Raw genomic sequence first — 20,470 nt, forward strand, 5'->3', positions numbered from 1 at the left:
AGTGCCAGCGTTAAAACACCCTCAAAGTGAAAATACGCTCTACGTGTCCAAACAAGGCAGTTGGAACTAGTCAAAGGGAAAAGCAAACACAGCTCATTCTACCTCATAAAAAAGGAGATTTGAATATGAGCAACCATTCTGATTTACAATAGGTAAAAGGTAGTTAAACGTGAAGCCAAGCTGCCGTGAGCCAGCTGTGGGTCATGCTTCCTCATAAATAGTTCAGGTTGATACTGTGTGTGTAATCCTACTGCACATCACGCCTCTCTGCTGCCAGCCGGTAAGTCAAAACTGATTCCCTGGCTATATGTTTCAGAAGAAACTGCATTGTTTGGCTGTACAGAATTGGGGTTTGTTTCTTTTTTAACACGTTTTGTTGTTTATTCACACTGGGGAAAAATTTTTTTGTGTTTCTCAGGTGTGTGTATGTGGGAGATCCTAATGCATGGGGTAAAGCCCTTCCAGGGAGTGAAGAACAATGATGTGATTGGGCGAATTGAGAACGGTGAGCGGCTCCCAATGCCTCCAAACTGCCCTCCTACCCTCTACAGCCTTATGACCAAGTGCTGGGCATACGACCCTAGTAGACGACCCAGGTTTACTGAGCTTAAAGCACAACTCAGGTAGGGTTATACTTCTGAAAGGTCATTTCCTTGTTCAGAAATATTTATTTTCACTGTATATTCTGTTACAGTATTTTCTTTCTGTGGAAAATGCAAGACATAGTGTATTAAGTTTTATCTTCAGAAGGCCAGTTTGTTGCTACTCTTTTGGAAGTCTGGACCTTGACTAGGCAATAAATTCAAATAACTAGAAATATGAATCACCTTCCTCTCCCAAGAAAAACTCCAGATTTTACTAGCAATTTGTTTGTAGTTTTAGCTATGTGTGCTACAATCCTTGGGGAGAGGGGTAGAAAGAATTTAGAGTGATTACCTAGTCAAACGTGCAGTGGACAGTTTTGGGGTAGAAATGTATCCTTTCTTAAATAAATGAACCATCAGGTGAGTGCTGTTGAAAGTTATTTTCATAACATAAGTAGCATACTAGTTGCGCTGTGGCAGCTGTGTCTGCGCAATTGCAGAGCCTGCAATAAATGCAGCATCATTAACTAGAAATTCTTTTGCCCTTTGTAAACCAGGATATAGACTACCTTATGTTTATCTTGGAATAAATGTGAGCACACGCTTTTGAGACCGGTCTAAATTCACACTCTAGTTTACTCTGCAATAATTTATTCCAGTGTCCATATCTCCATTTCACCAGCCACAAAATGGGAGTCATATTTAAACTTTGAAACATCACTGAGATACTGTACAGACACATTTGATATTTGTGACCACCTTTGGGATTTTATGAGTGCTCAGTATCTGTTTTGCCTAAGTCAATATAAGCTTCAAACAGTACGTAGGTGTTGTACACTGTAAATCCACTCTTGGATTTGTTGTAATTCATTGCCAAATTCTTCAGTTTTATCTTATGTCTTGTTTCAAAGTTGTGCTTTGTGGCGTGTTTTATTTTCATAGTATCATTTTGTGCTGTCACCGGATATTTATGGTACAAGATAATTAATAGGTGGTTAAAATAAGAGACAATTTTAATATAATTATGATGCTGTTTCAGAGTTGCTGTATGGATAACTTAGCTACCTTTAAGTTTTTTCCTAGTTCTTAAAATTTCATATGATTCCACCATCTGTTACTGTGGGAGCTCCTGCGTAGACTAATAATTTACATAGCTAGAGGAAGACGTAGTCGTTCTCACAAATAACTTATCATCCTGTTGACTGTGGAGTTAACCACAAAGGAAGGAATGGTAGGGCTGGGTAGGGATTACAAGGAAAAGCTATGACACAGTTTTGTGATTTGGGTAATAGGTGGAAACTGGCGATTCACTTGCTTTTTCTTTTTTTTGGCCTAGAAGAATAGGATTCTTTTTAATTTGCAGTCAGATTGTACTGATAACTTACAGCTGACTGGCACGGAGGGGAATGAAGCCCTGAAAAAATGTGACTACGAAGATGGCTATGGTGTGTAAACCCAGGCAGGGAGAGTATCTCGCCAGCAAGGGAAGAGGATGAGTAAATCCGGAGTAAAAGTAATTGTGTTGTTTGGTGAAATAAATGTAGGCTATACTCAGAGAGTGAGTGATGGCAGCAACGCTTATAACAGCATGAGTCTGCAGGGGGAGAGGGGAAAGAAGTGAAAGACATGGAATGGTATCGCCGGATAAACAGGGTAGACCAGTGCCCAAGAGCCTGGCTCTCCTCAGAAATGCACAGCCAAAGGGCGAGAACCAACACTCACAACATGGAGCAAGGCAAATTCTCATTAGTTACAAATCAGAATGTTTCCCAGTGCGCATGGGTAAGCTCTGAAACAGGTCACCCAGAAAGACTCTGGAATTTCCATGCTGGGAGACTTTCAGACCTTGACTGGAAAAGGCTCTGAGCAACCTGACCTCACCATGCATGGAGCCCAGCTTTACCAGGAGATTGGACTCAAGACCTCCAGGAGTCCCTTCCAACCTAAACGATTCTCTGGTTCTAGATGAAAAATGCACTGAGGGGGCTGGTTTTTTTGCTCGTCTAGTCATGTAAGGAGATTTGAAGCATTGTTTAGAGGACAAGCTCTCTCCTGGGGCCACAGCTACTCTAAAATCCAGTTTTTACTCTCTTCTCACCAAAGCAGAGAGTTTTCTGCCACTCCAAACTGGTGACCTTTATCTCCTGGAAGTTAGGCAGCACGGTCATCCTTAGGGCTTCTTTGCGCTGCTCGCAGACAGAGTCAGCCTCTCGTTGGAAAGGTTGCCAATTCCCTTATGATGAGGCAATCTCAGGCAGCTAGGAAAGATTGCGTTTCAAAACTCAAATTCCCATGAACTTGCAAAAACAAGCCATTTCCCTGGTGGCCTTTTCTCTGTGGTGTTGCTGCTGCTCGTTCTGGATCCTATCCAGGGTAGGCTTTTCAAGCTGAGAGCAGACTAGTTGTTTGCTTGAAGCCAATGATACAGCACCGCAACGTTCCACTCTGTTTTAATGAGAAAAAATCCATGGCTTTGGGAAAAAACTTCTTTTCTGCATCTGAAATAGCACTGATGGGAGCATAAGCATTTCATGTGTTCTCTGTCTGTTATTTGATGCTTTTCCCATTTCATAGTAACATCTGCTTTGCACAAACTTTATTTGCAGCTGCTTGTGCAATGCAAAGATGCTGATTTCTGTAGAATTTATATAGTGTTATTAGGGTAGTAATAAGGCCTGATATTTTATAGCATTTGATATGTCCAGAGTGGATAAGGATGAGTTAGTCTTCACAGCAAACACACAAACAAATGGGTGGATTGTGGATTTCCAAATTTAATTCCTCCTCGCATCCTGGGTCCCTTTTTCAATTTTGGGGGGTGGTAAAAGTGAGAATAAGTCAGAAAAGTGAGGTGCTACCCTACTACTCCTGCGATTCTGTCACTGACTGGGCCAGAATTAGAATCTCTGGTACTTTAATCAGGAAGCATGTGTTGCCTTGCTGATTTTGGTAGAAGAGATTTTTAGTCTTGCACTACAATATAAGAGGCCCTTTGCCAAGTGTTTAATGTACCCAAATCATGCAATATCACTTTTACAGCATTTCTCCTCAGAATGACTCCTAGCCACTTACTAGACCTGTATGCTTACTATACTATATTTTTACACTCACTATAACCATAGACTATTTTATACATGCATGTATTATTGAATTTAATTTATTCTTTGCTATGTTCAATATGCTGCAGGTGCATATTGCTAAGGTAGTACCAGTATACTCACAGGCTTTCTTGTAAGTCAGCTCCCAGGCTTGTGCTTGCAAGTTGTGGTGCCCCGAGTGTCCCTTTGCTTGGTAATTCTGTTAAAACTGGGGTTTTTTCCATTGCAGGTTAAGTTGGATTTTAATTTTGAGCTTTCAATTAGTGTAATTGCATGACATTTTCACTGCATCATTAACAAATTTTGTTTGAAGTACCTATCACTAACCCTTTCTCCTAAAAAGAGCAAAATAAGCAGCAGTTGGATCGTTGCTGTGTAGGAGTGTCAGTCTGGCCCTCTGTTGGTCACTGATGAAGAAGCTCAGGTTTTAACAGAGTGGATGACCCCACTAGCATCCTAGCGCTGCAGGTCACATTAAATATAGCTCTAAAAAGAATGCCAAAAAAAAAAAAAATTGATTCGTGCTTTTAAAGTCTGTTTTTATGACAAGAGTGAGATAATTAACTGATGAGAACTGGACTTGAGCCTTTTTGTGACTGCATTTAATGTAGGTCCTGAAATGTTGCTTATAAATAAAAGAAACAAAACTGCTAAGAGTGAAGGCAGTTTGAGTCCTCTCCTTTTGTGGCATCTTGCCAAAAAAATATTATAACACATACTTGAAATACAGGATGGAGGCTGCAAAATGCTTTATTAGCCTTTTGCTCGTTGACAGTGACCATTAGGAATAATATGTAATCTATATGAAAGTGCTTTTAAATTAGAACAGTATGTGAAAATATGTTCATCTGCATCCAGCTTTGTGTTTCTGATGGCTGGAGACCACAGAGAGAAAAAAAGAAGCTGCTTGTTCAGGGTCAGCACTTACCATAGGTTCCCGCACCACCATAGCAGCAAACACTGGTATTGCTGTGCCTTTTGAAATGTAAGGATACATTTTAGTATTTCAGATATTCCTACACTGAAGCTCCCAGTAAATGTTTCCTTTTCAATGTCACAGGCCAATTTACAAAGATTGTTTGTAAATGAAATAAGTTTATCAATTATGCAAACATTTAATAGGTGAGATTTTTCATCAGACTTAACTTAGCCAAGAAGATGAGTTAAGTTTGTCTGTACTACCTCAGGATTTGCTAGGGAAATCATATGAACAGAACTACTTCTCTGCTTGCTCCTCTTTGCTGCTAAAAATATGTGCAGTTTGGGAAAATATGCCTAAATCTGACTTTCCTGACCTTCTGCAAATTCTAATAAACTGTTCAGCGTACTTGAGCAGCTGCACTGAGAAAAGGTCAAAAATATCTCTTGGCACGCTTTTACTCCGTCTATGGATTGGTCTTCCCTCTGTAAAAACAAAGACGTTTCTGTGAGTCATTTATATTCTTTGTGTTTTTTCGACTAATGCTTCTCTGAGGCATTTCTATTTTATATTCTTCTCAGCAGTACTCAAGGGCATCCAAGTACAAATTCTGCTGCAGCTGATCAGCCTTTGACCAGGCTACTTACTGGATTGCTGGGGAGAGGACCTCCTGATGACACAGGCGATGAAAGAGCAGGGTGGGATGAATTAGAGTTGTAAGGCAAAAAGCTGAGCCTATGTTATGAAAAACAAGTCATTTCAGTAGAAATTTGTCATTTCCCGTGATATGATTGAAGTTAATGGTATTGTATTGAATACCGTGACACCACAGATAGAATGGCTTTGATAGCAAGGCAGATAGGTATTGGTGTTTCATTCCTTTTTATGGAGAAACAGGACTGTGCTGTGACAAATTATACTCATGGCCCCAAATTGTCAATAAGCCCTCTCTAAATTTAGTCAGCTGCTTTTAGCCGACTCCTGTTCCATTCTTTTGTTCGGATTAGAGCAATGGCTTTATCAACAGCTTTGTTAAAAATCTTTTTTTTTTTTTTCCATGCAATGTCTGGGTAGATTTTTTTGTGTTGGTTTGTTGTGGTTTTTTTTAAAAATCTTGAGGTATTTCTTGAAAGATCATAATCGTGATTCATGGCTATGGATGCATGCTGGATGATTTCTCATGCTACCTAAAAATGCATGCTGAATATCTGAAGTGTGACCTAGCTTTAAAGCAGTGGTTTTTTGCTAGTTCTTCATGGGTTCAAGTAGGAAATACTGCATCTTCCTTATTCTGAAGGAAGAGGGAGGTAAAATAGAAAGATTTTCTCTTTTTAGTTCCCTCCGTTGGGCTGTAGCCGTGTTTCCGTGGTAGTTGTATCAGGATGACTTTTGCAAATAACTTGTCTGATTTTGGTTTTGTTCCGCATTCTTGTGCTAACTTCAGCAATGATGGATTGAAATTGCAGCAATACTTATAAACTTGGTTTAGCTGCAGTGAGATGAGATGACTTCTCTGCTTTTTAGAAGTGGCATAGATTTTTTTTTTTTGGCTGAGTAAGGAAAAGCAAAGTTCTCGTCTCCAACCAAGCAGGAATTTATTCTTGAAATAAGCATTTAAGTTCCAAGATCAGAATAGATTGCTGTAGTTGATCTCATCCCCTGCATGAGTAATTCTGGGTGGTTATTTAGCAGACTGAACAGGAGATTATAAACTCAGAACCTAGCTTTGTTTCTGGAAACTCTTGAGTGATAAGGAAGCTGGAATAGCTCCTTTACAGGATTATCTTTACACTGGGGATAGCGATATGTAAATAATCTGCCCTACTCACATCTCCAGACTATGCATGTAGCGTGCAGCTCCAACGAATTTGCAGCTCCGTATTTCAAAGCTTCATTCTGAGTATTTTTCAAGTGGCAAATATCCAACATTAATAATCCACATAGCAGAACTGGGAGGAGGCTGCTGTGGGGGCAGCAGTATCACGTTGAACTTCAAACAGTCTTTTTAATAGTCAGAACAGTGGTAAGTAGCGAACTAGTTTTACTACTGTCTTGTACTTTGTTGAAAATGTAGCCTTTTGACCTGAATGTTTAGAAGCTGAGTGAATACTGTCAGATACTTCTGTTTTGCTAAATTAGTTTGCTGAATGTGTTCCTGGTTTGGCTAAAGTGTAAGAGCTGAAGACGTAGTATTTAAAATGTTTTTTGACTGCTTTGTTTAAAAAAGAAAAAAAATCCCAGTGATCTGAAGCTCTGTTGAGTTTCAGTAAAGAACATTTTCAGTTTGTTTTGAACCTTTGCAGCAGTTCAGTATAATTTTTTCTTGTGAAAAATAAGTTTTCATGCAAGTAAGTGCTTGATTTATTGTCTTTGAGGATTTCTCTGTGTAATTACACATCAAAAGAACTGTTAACATGCAAAAAAATTTGTGTAAGATCAACCACAGCTTTCTAAAAACTCGGTGCTGCTTCTGTTGTTAAAAGCACACTGGTAATCCTACAGAAGTATTTCTTCCTGATACTGGTTTTCAGAAATCTAACCAATATAAGTAAAAGAAGTTTGTGTTTCAGTGCTCAGTCACTTTGTTGAATAGTGTTCATTAGTGTAAAAAATGTGAGAGCTCTGGGGAGACGTTTTTTAGACATTGAACTGGAGTTTTACTTAAATATAATACATTTTTCTTAGTACAATACTGGAGGAAGAGAAGCTGCAGCAAGAAGAACGAATGAGAATGGAATCCAGGCGACAAGTCACAGTATCCTGGGACTCAGGAGGATCAGATGAAGCTCCTCCCAAGGTAGCTAAGACTGCAATTATGTGTGTGAAAAAAACCAAACAAAAAACCTCTTTTTATTCCATTTATTTCTTCAAAGCCTCCTTTGACGGGTTCGTTCAAACAACGGCATTCTGGCCAATTTTGTCATCATCTGCTAATACTTGCCTGAAATGACCCGGCTCTACTTGAACCGTTAGTAGAACTGGTCCATGCTATAATATCGCACTAACGATTTTCTGTTTCTTGTTGTTTAACTTGTAAGAGACTACCATAGTTGCCACAAAATTGTTTCCTGGCCTTTTCTTTTTTCTTCTTTCTTGTAGCGCTCCTATGAAATGTTAGCTAGTGAGTTCTCAGACCAGCCTGAAGTTTATTTATAACACATCAGTGAGAGGGTAGAAATCAACTAATTGCATTTTTCTTATTCTGGGTGGAAAATTAGGGGTTTGCTTCCAAGGACCTTATGTGTTTTCGTTTACACTTAATTTTGTTTCATTACATGTCTGTCCTGTTCGGATGTCACTGATGTGTTCTGCAGCTGTGGTAGTCTAACCTCACCAGTTGCTGAGCACTCTCTTCTCTCAGTAACTTGTCTGCTTGTCATTGGAGTTGTTTTGCACTTTGAAGGATCGAGCTTGTATTTTGAAGAATTTCATTTTGTGCAGTCACCACTGTAATGTGGAGTATCATCTGTGTCCTGATCAGTTTGTGATGAATTCCTGTAGCTGTATATGCCAGCTCTGGTGCTGATGATGATTTCAGTAGTACTCGTGTGGCACCTTCTGCTGCACACATCCCCCAACAGTCATAGGAAGGCAACCTATTTTTATTTTATTTTGTTTCCCCATACCCAGGTTGTTGCCTGATAGATTTCCAAGCTTGGTTCTGCGTTTTGATAGCTTTAGGGCAACCAAGAAATATGGGCAGTGGAATTGTTGCTTTCATTTCAGAGTTAAAAACAGCGAACAATCCATCAACCTGTTCAGTCATCTGAGATTAAGTAGCAGGATTTGGTGTATATATAAACAGATGATGTTCTGAGTTACAGAAGCAGATAAACTGCATAAATTGGAACAATATGCTACTTAATTATTACAACCTTGTTTGAAGAATTTGTTTAGTCTTGAAGCTTTGGGGCAATCCAAATAGAGTAAGTACCTTTTACTAATGTAATATATGAGCTACACTGTATTAGAAACGATCATCATTAGAGCTTTCGGTGTGATATATAAACTGAAACACTTGACAAAAGATGTGTTAAGATTGAAATGAATTCTACCACTACCTATCTTTTTTGAGGGGGTCAATATGTCCTCACTGTATAGGCAATGCAGTTGTTCGTTAGGTTTTTTATACAGCATTTTTGTGTAAAATATGGATGTGCATACTAATGACAATTGAACAAGTTCAATTTAGTAGATATGAGATTTTAAGTATCTCTTAAGTTATCTAATTTTTCTAATGGTGACAACTGATTTTTTTCTTCCAACAGTTCATTATAAAAGTTTCAGGTCTTCATAGGTCTTAAACTCGATTTTATTTATAGCCTTAAACTCCTACTCATTCTCAAATAATTCACGGATATCACAATTTGTACTATGAAATTACTTGTATCTCACAGTGATTTCCATTAGAAACCTAAGACAGAAAATATCCTAGTACAGAATGATAATGACATTTTTCATAAAGTGATGATAAAAATTCTGCAATCTCAAAGTAATGTGGTGGTCACCTTTAACTGCCAGAAGGACTGAAGGAGCCCATTTGCAGAGTGATGAGGTTTTGGGGGTTTATTTGCTCTTTGGTTGATTTTTCTCCTCCTGAAACATCCAGCAGCACTGTTCCTCATCAAAAAAAAAAAACCAAACAAATATACCTTTGGAGGTTGATATCAAACAAAATAACAGAACACTTCTGCTTGGAGGATAAAAGTATGTTGTTCTGAGCAACGTTTTCCAACATTACTTCTTTCAGTGTGAAATTTCTATAGCTATTCTGGCAAAAGGATGATTTGTGCAGAAAACCAGGCTCCTTTTCATGCAGTTTTTTGTAATAGTGCTGGCCAAATTTCTGGTGACTTTTCTCGTTTATTCCTGTGATTATACATCTTGTTTGTTTACATGTAAAGCATTGCCCTTCTCCTGAAAGGATAAAGCAAGATAGTCAGATAAAGACTCTTGATAGCTGTTCTTTAGCTGTCCTTTCTAATAGGAGCTAGTTCTATCTTGTTTTTTCTTGGCTGGGAATGGGTTGCAAAACAAAGCATGGATAATGAAGCGACCATGGAGTGCAGAATATGATCAAAAACACCTTCCGTGTTGGGGCAATTAGTTACACAGAAGTTAATTAACAGAACTAACTTTTGTCCTCAAATATTCATGCTAAACAAACCAGTTTGATTTGAGTTCTGACTGAAGCAAAAGAATTTACTTTTGGGAATGGTCACAAAAGCAACAAATCAATACCAAAACTTTAGGTACTGCAGATTGTGAACTTAGAAACAATGCTATATTTGCACCTGGAAACTTGGTTTAAGAATTAGGTTCTTAGCTGGTGTCCGCTCTAGAGTTAAACAGCACAGAGCAGGTCATTTAGTGCAAGCAATTAAATATGCACAAAGAATTCACAGAGCAAGCATTATTTATTGACATATCTAGCAAACAATCAGCTGCTTCCATTTCCAAGCAAAAATGGAGGAAAACTCAATTTTAGTTGTTTAAAAAAAAAGTCATTTTAGAATATTTATTTCAGGGTTTTTTTGAGCTTGCTTTTGTGATATAGGCCTGTAAATGTTTGTCTCATCGAAGAGCAATTTTCTGTTTTTAGTTTTCTGTTTCTAAAGAGTCTAAAAATTCCTTTACATTTACAGCCCAGTAGGCCTGGTTACCCCAGTCCGAGATCCAGTGAAGGGTTTTATCCAAGTCCACAGCATATGGTACAGCCAAATCATTACCAGGTATTACATTTAACACTGTGCATGTATTTTTTCAAACGTGGGGTATATAACTCAGTTGCAGCTGGTGGGATTAATTCACTTCTTACGCGGTTTAGTTTCATTGAGTTCTGTTCAATGGTTTTTGTTTTACATCAGAACAAACCCCAAACTGAACCTGGTAGGCTTACTCCAGATGGCAAATATTTTGCTATCTGATATGGTGCTCAAATTCCTAAAACTACAATGAAACACATCAGACATTTTCATATTTATTGAAGGAATGTGGTGTTCATGTTAACATTTGTGCTAAGCTATGAAATACTTGCCTTATAAAATGGCATTAACTGGTGGACTTCCCTTGGGCTTATTGATACTCTGCTCCCCGATGTTTCTCTGAAACATTTTTATTTTCTGTTGGCTGATAGCCACCTTTAGATCTACCACATCGTATACTCACGGGTTTTGCTTTTCTTCCTAACACTGCTGAAGAAATTTAAAACAAAAGTTTGTCATGAAAGTACTTCAAGCATTCTTGGGTTTGTTCAAAGCTACAGCCATATACAGCAGTCTTGCTCGAGATTTTTTTTTTCCCGTGGAGAGGGGGAGATTTTCATTGTTTTAATGAGTACTTCAGACTCATTAAAACTACTTTGATTTTCCTGTGGAGAAGTTCTCAGGCCATGCAGCTAAGCACGCTAATTACATGCTGTCACTCAAGACTTAAGCTTGTAACATACACTAGGGGGTACATTTTTGTATGGCTCTGTAGGGTGATGTTTGCGGGCTCCTAGTAACTTGAATATGAGCTCTGCATGTGTAGCTCTTACAAATGTATCAATAGATTTATTTTTGTTCATCAGAGGACTTTGATCTTCTTGACTGCAGAGGTTAAAACACTTTCTAATGCTACTGTTCTGATAGGTATCCTCAAATATTTATAGTTATCCTCAAAAGTTATGTTTCTATATATTTACATACAGTTATCCTCAAATAGTTATTGTTATGTTATGATAGGCATCCTCCAAGACTTAAAAAAGAGGTTTTGTGTCATATTTTGGCTCAGCTTCCTTCTGATGTTGCTTCCCCTCCTCCCTCTCAGTGACTGCTTGAATTGAGTCATTTCTGCACCCTCCTATTTGCTCCCTTGGGGCGGGGGGAAGCTATTAATTATGAGGAAGCATAGGTCTTATTAATATAACTCTTTTTTTCTCTTTTTTTTTCCTTTTTTCTCTCCCCCCCCGAAGGTGTCTGGCTACCCTGGTTCTCATGGGATACCAGCCATGGCAGGCAGCATTTATCCTGGGCAGGCTTCTCTCTTGGATCAAGCAGATTCCTGGAACCATCGGCCTCAGGAAATACCTGTGTGGCAACCAAACATGGAGGTATCATGAACTGACACATCTGTTGTTGCGCTCTGTACAGTAAATACACTTTTTTATTATTTAGGTACATCTGGAGATTATTGTAGGAAAATTAAGTGTTTCTCTGGTATTTTTTAAATTGCCTTACTGCAGTGGGATGGGAGTCATGACTGAATTCTGTTCTTTTTGAAACAAATCCTCCTATGTGAGGTTGGGCATAAAGTGTACTTTTTACACAAATTCTTGATGAAGTTATTACTACTTATTATCTTAACTGAGTGATAGCAAATATTTTGCGTTTGTTAAAAGAAGGCTTTACTGAAACTTATTGCAGTTAATAGAGATGGGAACATTCATGTAGAAATATGTAGTATCATTACTGTTTAAAAATACCTCTTGTGGGAGATATCCAGCATAGCTACAGTATCTGAGGCTTCTCCGTAACCTATCCAGAATAGAAAATGAAAAGGTCTGCAAAACTGTTCTTGAGTTGTATTCCTGTTAGGTGCTTTTCAGCCTGTCATGATTGCACAGAGCTGCTGCAAGGAACATCAAATTAATTCCTCCTTTAACCTTCCAGTATTTCATACTTTTTTCATTCCATTTTATCCTCCCACAAAGATTCACTTTGTGCAGCTTCTGTCTTAAATCCGTTTCCTCTCTAACCGATGCTCTATTCCCTGTGCCTCCAATAAACATTTAAGCAATAACTGAGACTTACCGGTTAAATACAGGCAAGCAGATAGGTGTCCCAAGTGTTCAATTTGCCTCTGCTTACTCTTGGTTGATTTGGCCATATATTCTGCCATTGTGACTTGCTGCCGTGCTGTTGTTGTTCACGCTGTATATAGGTGAGGGTTGTAGTCCCAAGTAGTTCAACATCCCTGTAGATTATTGACTCTAGAAACAACTTAGTCTATGTCGTGCTTCAATAAAGTGTTGGTGGAAGCATATGAATGCTTTGCACGTGTTCGTAATGATAAGTTACAGCCAAAGTTTTCACAAAAGCTTGGGAAGTTGTTTGCCTAAAAACAGTCTCAGTGAAGTTTGTTACCAAACTCCCCTTGGCTTTTTTAAAAATACTAATTTATACACTACTTGCTAATGATTTCCAGACAGCATTGGGATATGGTATATAAAGTATTGTAAGCTTAAGACATGCATAAAAACTTGTTCAAAAATCCATTAAAAATGTTTTTGTGACATGCTTTGCAAGTGTCAGCTAAAACTGAAAAGCATATTTGTTTGGAGTAAAAAAATGTATCTTGCAGCTTTTAACAACTGTATACTTACATTATTGCTCAAGACCAAGAAAACAAAATTGATAAATCTGGTTTTGTTGTCCAACCTAAATGAAGTGCAATATATGAAGTGACAACATTACTGAAAAACAGAACAGAATTTTTCAAATCTTTTTGGTTCTAGTGATTAGGAGCAAGGCAGATAAAATGTTTGTAGTTGGAAAGAGTTTCTTCTGATGGTCTGCTTCAGTTTATAAGTAGTTGAGGCAACTCTGCTTGACTGCTGTTGTGCATTTGGGCTTTTAAAAATCTGTTCTTTTTATAATCTGTAAGTTCTTGCAGCTGTTTATACAAATTTTAAGTTGTGAGACTGAAGAAACTTACTCTGGTTTGTAGGAGTCAGGCACTTTGGACATACGAGGAATGGGCCAGGTTCTACCCACACATCTTATGGAGGAGAGATTGATACGACAACAACAAGAGATGGAAGAAGATCAGCGCTGGCTTGAAAAAGAGGAACGATTCCTGGTAATACTTTGTTTCATAGTGCTTCTTAATTCGTTCTGATTTTTCTTTCTTTATTGCAGCTTGCTAAAACTGGTCACTTCTGTGACATGAGAATATTTACTGAACACAGAAGTCACTACCAAAATGTAGGTTTGGAAACAGTTTTTAAATTAAGTGTTCAGCTAGTGAGTCCTGTATTTCAAACACCTTGAACAGTTGTGATTTTTAGTGAATCTTATTTTATCCAGTGGAGTATTTATGTGTGGGAAGTTGTGGCTATAATTCTGTGCCAATCTGGAGATTGCCTGTTTGTTCTTAAGGAGATAGATCTGTGCATACTCTACCCCTAAAAAAGGAATAATCATCAGCCGTCTGAGAACCTGAGAGTAGTAAGAGTTGTAAGCAGTCTTGCACTGGAGGAATAATAAGACACATTAGTGGGAAGAAATAATTTAAGAGCGAGCTCTTTGAGGTGGGGAAAAAGAGCTCTGAACATCCCCAGGAGGAGGAAGAAGAAATGCATTGGTAATGAGATCTTCTGTTGCTGTTTCTCTGCAGTTCCATGTTTTCTTGTTGTCATTGCCACTGGTGTATGTTTTTTAGTTCAACTCTGGCTTCCTGGTTGTCAAAATTCAAGTTCTGTGTTAAAATTCTCCTACTCAAGTAGGTAGTATAGCAGTAGCATATTACTCTGTATAGGCTCGTGCTGGGGAGCCTGTGGGTGCGCGAGCTTCGCTTGACAGGTGGATAATTTACAACGGTGTGGTATGGGTTGTGACAAACATCAGTCGCATGTTTGGTCTTAAGAAGTGTCCTTCAAGGAATGTTTTGGTTTGGAAGCTTTTGCTGTTGTACCTAGTTACAGAACATGCTTGTCTAAATGCAGGTGCCATAGGTTTGGTACGGGAGGCAAGTCTGAATAAATAAATGCTCTGTATTTAAAGCAGATGATGATAATGGTCTACAGTTTCTGTAAGAGCTCTGCACTGTCTAGAGCTGGTCTCCAGGAAGATCTTAGTTGTACAGTTGAATTATTTTTATTTTAGACACCGAAGTCGGTGGTCGTGGTTGTCTCGCAGAACTTGAAACAGTCTTTGAGGGATCTTGAAGCCAGGACATTGAGTTTCTTGAAAGTAAGAATTTATGCTTTATTCTACAGGAAGCCAGTGGGCAGGAATGAAGAGCAGATCTTGTGTGTAGACGGTGTTACCAAGACCTTATTCCTTGCCAGTTGAATTGTCTTAGTTTCTCAGGGGTTTAGTTATGTATGGTATTCAGAACTGTTCAGAACAGCTGATGGCTATGAAGACAACCAAGGCAGGATAAATCTCTGCTAGCTCTTGAGAGCTACTGATAGGTGCCCCCATGTCCAGTACATGTTCTGCCAAGATCCAGATTGTGCCAGAGTTAAGATGTTACTTTTGATTAAAGGATGTTGAAGCTTGCTTTTGGCTGGTTTCCTTCTAAGTGCACTTGGGAATTTGCGGTTTGCCATTGGATGACCATAAAGAAACCACAGTACCCAGATTGCTTTGTCCAATTTATTACAAGCTGAAGAGAGGGAGGGGAAAGGAAAATTTCTTCCCTAATTTAGGCATTAGCTTTTCCAGTCTTGAGTGGCACCAGTTGCTTGTGACTTTCACAAGCTCAGGAGGTCAAATTCATCCCATTGTCGGTTAAAACTTTCAAGATGGTCACGAACTTTTTGAGGAATTAATATGCTTACTGAGAATGAGGCATTGTGATTTCAGATGGCAGTAGATTGTGTGGGAACTTTATGCAGAAAACTTTCTGACCTTTCTGAACTTTCTGGCTTTTTCTGCAGAACAGATCATAATTATTTGTAGTGTTTGTTATTCTGTTTTGATTCAGCCTCTGGACCATTAGGATGTTTACTAATTGTGCTTGAGAAAGGGACTTGCTGATTTTTCTTTTGATCTGTAATACAGTCTTAGCATGTGTTTGGAAAAGAATTGCTGTGTTTTCATTATGTGTTAGTTTTTATTGCAAGGAGACACCATCTCTATTGCCACCCCCTACTCAAAGGAGAACTAGCACTGATGAACTTGTGAGCAGCTCTACAGCTCTGCTGAACAAGCTAATGATAGCCACAGGGTATATTCGAACCTATAGCAGGATGTATGTCAGAGGAATCTCCAGTTTATAGATGGGTGTTTCTTGGGAAAGAAATGTGGTTTTCTAGGTTTAGCCCTGGAGAAATCAAGATGATAGAAAAGTCGTTGTGGGGAGTCACTTTTGGAGGCCTTGCAGATCTCCTGAAGGCTATCCACAGTTCATACATGAGAGTCCAAACACAGGTCCAGTGTAGAAATAATCTATATAGTACACACATATGCTCCTTGGCCCATGCCCTCTAGTGAGTGACTAGTGACATTTCTTCTCTTCTCTTGGGAGAAGGGCCTTCCCTAATTTCACTCCAGGTGATTTAGGGAGGAGAACCAACTTACTTTCTCAAAATTGATGTCATGTCTTTCTTTTGATTTGAGACACCTTTCTGTACTAACCTTTAGATTTTGATAAAATAGTTTGCTGAAGTCTGGCTCTCCCTTGCCTGCTATAGTCAGGTTTCAGAAGAATAGCTTTCCTTTTGAGCACAGAGAACAATAGAGAGAGTAGAGCCAGATTTTAATTTTTAACTTACGTAACCGTACAGTGTAGTGTTCTCAGTTTAAACTGGCTACTTTCAAAAGCAGCTCTATTTACAGTCTTCACACTCCTACAGTATATCTCACTTCTACGGTTGAGAATTGGACTCACAGCAAATCATTTAATGTAAGACACTGCAACAAGAAGAAAAATCCTCAGCGGGGTTTCTGTTAGTACAATTTTTGTTTCCCCAGAGTAACATCAACTTGCTCATGACTTGAAATTTATTGCTGCTTCTGCAGGAAAAAAATACAACTCAAAGCATGTTAGTACAAGTATAAACAGCACTGATGCTGTGTGTGCTAGAAGAGACACTCCAAATGAAGAATTAAATTACAATGGCATTGAAATGGAAATTTGCCAGTCTTCAGAGAGGTTGTTATCTGTGTAAGCAGTTTGCCTGAAACTGGTCCTTTGAGAACATGTGACTACTCAATACTGGAAAGGAGAGAGAAATTTTGTTTGCAAGCTGCAGCCTTGACAGAATCCAGAATTCTAAAATTCTGCTGTAAAAAGAGAAAACAGATCTCTCTTCATGGGAAGCTTCTGAATGAAAATAAATTTGTTATGTAAAAACTGAAGAGTAAAGAAGTGTTTACTTTTAAATTGTACCAAATATATCCATTGGGAGGTGAGAAGAGAATTGGTGGGGAGTTCGATTTTGAGGGACTTTTTTCCAGGACTGACACCCCCTCCCAGCCCCTATAGAGAGGGGATGTTGCACACTAGTATGGTAGCTTTAATGGACACTGATTAAACTTGTGGGCTTTCATACTCTCTTGATAAAAGTGCTTTGGATATCAGCATCTCCAGGAAGGAGGACAGAAATCTCTGAATTATTTTTGAGGAAGCTGAAGCAAAGACAAAGCATTACTGCACTTTAAGCTTGATGCAGGTAACTATAGAAGACAGTCTCTGTCCAGGGCATATGCAGGTGAAGGGGTGAGATGGCTGCAGTACAAATACGTTATGTTAAACAAGTGGATGTCTGTTTGGCCTTCTGTGTAAAGAATCTTACTGTTAGGGTTTTTTAGGTGCTGCAGTCCTGAGGACTGAGTTTTTCACTCATCATTTATATCCTGTGATGTTTAGACCTCAGCAGATAAGAAGAATCACAAGAAATGAATGAAGTTCTCATTCTGCACTTTCTCCTCAGTCGTTTTTTGATCATATGGGTATTTCCACCCCAAAAATTAAAATTGATGAAGGTTAATCCAAGATTTTACTCACACGTAGCACACAGCATATAGAAGCTGAACGAACAACCTCCATCCCCAAAAGCAGTGCTCCACAATTGCGAATGGCTTCTCTGCTGCTGGCACTTGCAGCTCACTGTAACTAAAAGATTTGGCCCATTACCCTGCAGTCTGGCGTGCGTGCTGCGATACTTGCACTTATGTCCAACATGCTGGCTTTCCTTTACAGTATTTGTGCACAGAGAAAATCAGCCTATAAGGCTCAGATTACTCCATTACAGCCACAGTGTGCGTATGTTCAATCTTCCAGCGCTGACTTCTCATGCGTAGAATTAATTTAAAAGCAAATCAATTAATTCATTGAGTTAAAATCATTTTTAAAGGCCCCTGAGGATGCTTTTATTTGTGGGTTTTGACAGAAGTTTGGAACTGCCAAAAACTATCCTGATATTTAATTTTTTTTTAATTGCATCTAGGAGAGAGTATACCTTCTGTATTTTAATACGGAGTTTGACCCAAAAGGAGAATCACCTGTAACCACAGATAGGAAACCAGTGGTGGTGATGATGCCATGAGAGAGCCTGCTGAACTGCTAGCTAGTTAGTTTGCTTCACAGAAGTTGTGGGAAAGCAACTGTGTCATTCTGTGTCTTTTCAAGGTGACCTTTTAAGTTCAGCAGTGTAGTGAAGTTAGTGAGTTTTATGCTGTAACTTTTGGCACTGTTGCTAACTGTCTCTGAGCGTTTTGCAGAATGCTTTTCTTCTTTTGGGCCTGTTTAATTTCCTGCTGCCTCATTTATATTTAGTTTCCAGTTTGAACCTCTCTTTTGTGGCTGTATTGGTGATATGTGGCATTGTTTTTAATCATATAAAATAGAGATATATATGCGCATGCCTTTTAGTAACTCCTCAGCAGACAGAGCAGTGTTGTGCTAAGAAATTTATAGTCCTTTCCTGTGATAGGGTAAGAAGAAATAACTCGCATAGTTTCCTTATCATGTTTGGTTTTGTTTTTTTCTGAAATTCCCACATAGTTGTGGTTTTGTCCTATTTTGACACTGAGAACTGCAATTCAAATATAATTGATGTGAACTGTTGCTAAAATAAGATTTTAATTTTTAGCCTGAGAAAATCCCACCAAGACATTACAATTTGGCATGTCCTGCAAATGCCAAGACTTACATGTTCTTTTATTAGCGAGTGACCAGAAATACTGGAAATAAAGTAGATTATGTTCCAGTTTGTCAACATATGCATCCTGTCTGAAAAGTCCTCATGACATTTCCAAAGATTTCAGATAGTAGACTATTTATTAGAAAAAAATCCATTTAGTTTTCAAGGGTCTTGATTTTCTGCAAGATAAATATTTGATAAAATATAGTTACTCCCTGAAATATGTATCTGTAATGAATATAATGGTAAGTGGAAAAGACTTTGCTTAAACTTGCATTTTAGTTTAGTACAGTTGGTGCTTTCACAAAAAAAAATTCAGAGCACTACAGTTTGTGTGCTTGAGAAGTCCCATCATACTATGAGTACGAAACACATTTGAAGATGATTTGTCATCACAGTCGGTCACTGTTTTAGCGTCAAGGCTTGAAAAACATACTCACGAGTGACGACTTTTTCAGGTAAAGCTGAAATCCTTAATTTCCAATTTCCCAAAGGCTTCATTTTCTGAAACAGTCTTACAGTGCACAGGAGTGTTAAGCAGGGCCTTTGTAGATATACACTCTTACTAGGTACGTTCAACTTGGGGCCTTCACAACCAAGTGGATGTCTTGAGGGTTTTCCCTGTTGTATATACACCCTCAATACAATTGTGCTCCAACAAGTGCCAGAAATGTTCTCCATACACGCACGCACGCTGAGCACCTCGGCACCCACCACCCAGTTTCCAGCCCCTTTAGCTGCCTCTCAGAAAGGATCGCTTCCTGTCCAGCCAAGAAGCTCTGTATATCCAATGGTACGCCCAGTACCAGGCTGGGAGAATCATTCGGAGGAGTCTCTCTGGTTTTCGGGAGGGCTGCCATGGAGGTATAGGGCCGTAGCAGGGACTGGAAAGATAGAAGGGTGTGCTTTGGGGCTGTAAAATGGTGTGTAAAGGACAGAACAGACCAGTTTTGGTGTGAGGCTTATTTTTGACCTAGAGAATGTTGCATTAAAGACATCTGAAGGATCTCAGTATTAAAAATTCAGCAATGCATTGCTATGTAATGCCAGCATGAGGGGCTAAAATTAAAGCTCTTACCACTGTAGAAGCATAAGAATTGCTGCTAAATAATATTTAAAAATACAGTGGGAGTTTGATCTTAGATATCACCTTTACTGTAAAATAGTTTGTCTTTTGAAATTTCCACAGCTACACGAATTAATAAATTAGAATATCATGTATTGAAGTGGGAGTTGTTAGAATTTATTAGAACACAGTCAAGTCACTGGAAATAAAACTGGGCCTCTTCTTAGTCATTGGACACAAAAGTGTGTTGAATATTTCTCTGTTGTTCCTTGTGTTCCTAACTATCCGAGTTTTGATGGGGCAGAAGGAGGAAAATGTTTGGAGAAGTTGAAAGGGCTTGCATTTATGTACCACTAAAGATTTTCAGTCCTTATTTCTAAGATGTAAATATGCAGATTGCCGAGACGCAGCTGGGTTGCGTAGCTCTACAGACTGCTCGTGGACCCTCTGGTTTGCCATTATCCGTTGGCACTTGATATCTTCATTTTCACATGAGGTTCTTGGAGATGCCTGGGCAACACCGCTGCCTTCCATGGCTTCGCTTGCATGGGGGTAGTCAACAGGACTCTTTTTTTTTGTTGTTGGCAATGTGTGAAGCAAGTGTTTGTCAAGTTAATGCTCATTTTAGTAATATTTTATGTGTATTTACAACCTTTCTGTGAAACGATTCTTAGACTGTAGCTAGGTGGCTGTATACTGTTCATTTACATGATGTCCTGAAGTCCACTCATATGCTGCATGTTTGCTGCTGCTGGTGGCTTGGGTAATTGAATTGTTGCTGTGATGTAAGGCTGTAGAATTGGGCATTTAGAGAGTTTAGATGCTGAAAGGGAGGACCTTGTTAGTAAGACAAGGAGCGGAGGAGATGGATATTATGTCTGTTAATTTAACTTTTCTTACAATACTAGAAAAAAATCTGTTCTTTGGACTAGTGTGGGGTTTTTTGCT

General features: G+C 38.8%; 1 protein-coding gene across 9 annotated transcripts in view; it reads left to right on the forward strand.

Moving 5' to 3' along the window:
* PTK2 (protein tyrosine kinase 2) overlaps positions 1-20,470 on the forward strand; it is a 167,148-nt gene that overhangs the window by 128,519 nt on the left and 18,159 nt on the right. For 6 of the 9 annotated variants that reach the window (XM_050891983.1, XM_050891979.1, XM_050891982.1 and 3 more), the window contains 5 exons: positions 419-623; positions 7,287-7,398; positions 10,247-10,333; positions 11,557-11,694; positions 13,311-13,442. In XM_050891983.1, the coding sequence (XP_050747940.1) occupies positions 419-623; positions 7,287-7,398; positions 10,247-10,333; positions 11,557-11,694; positions 13,311-13,442 (674 nt within the window). Of the gene's footprint in view, positions 1-418; positions 624-6,310; positions 6,625-6,936; positions 6,950-7,286; positions 7,399-10,246; positions 10,334-11,556; positions 11,695-13,310; positions 13,443-20,470 lie in introns of those variants that run through there. The other 3 variants (XM_050891986.1, XM_050891985.1, XM_050891987.1) reach the window with 3 other exon arrangements.

Source organism: Gymnogyps californianus, chromosome 2 (assembly GCF_018139145.2).
Source record: "Gymnogyps californianus isolate 813 chromosome 2, ASM1813914v2, whole genome shotgun sequence".
Taxonomy (NCBI): domain Eukaryota; kingdom Metazoa; phylum Chordata; class Aves; order Accipitriformes; family Cathartidae; genus Gymnogyps; species Gymnogyps californianus.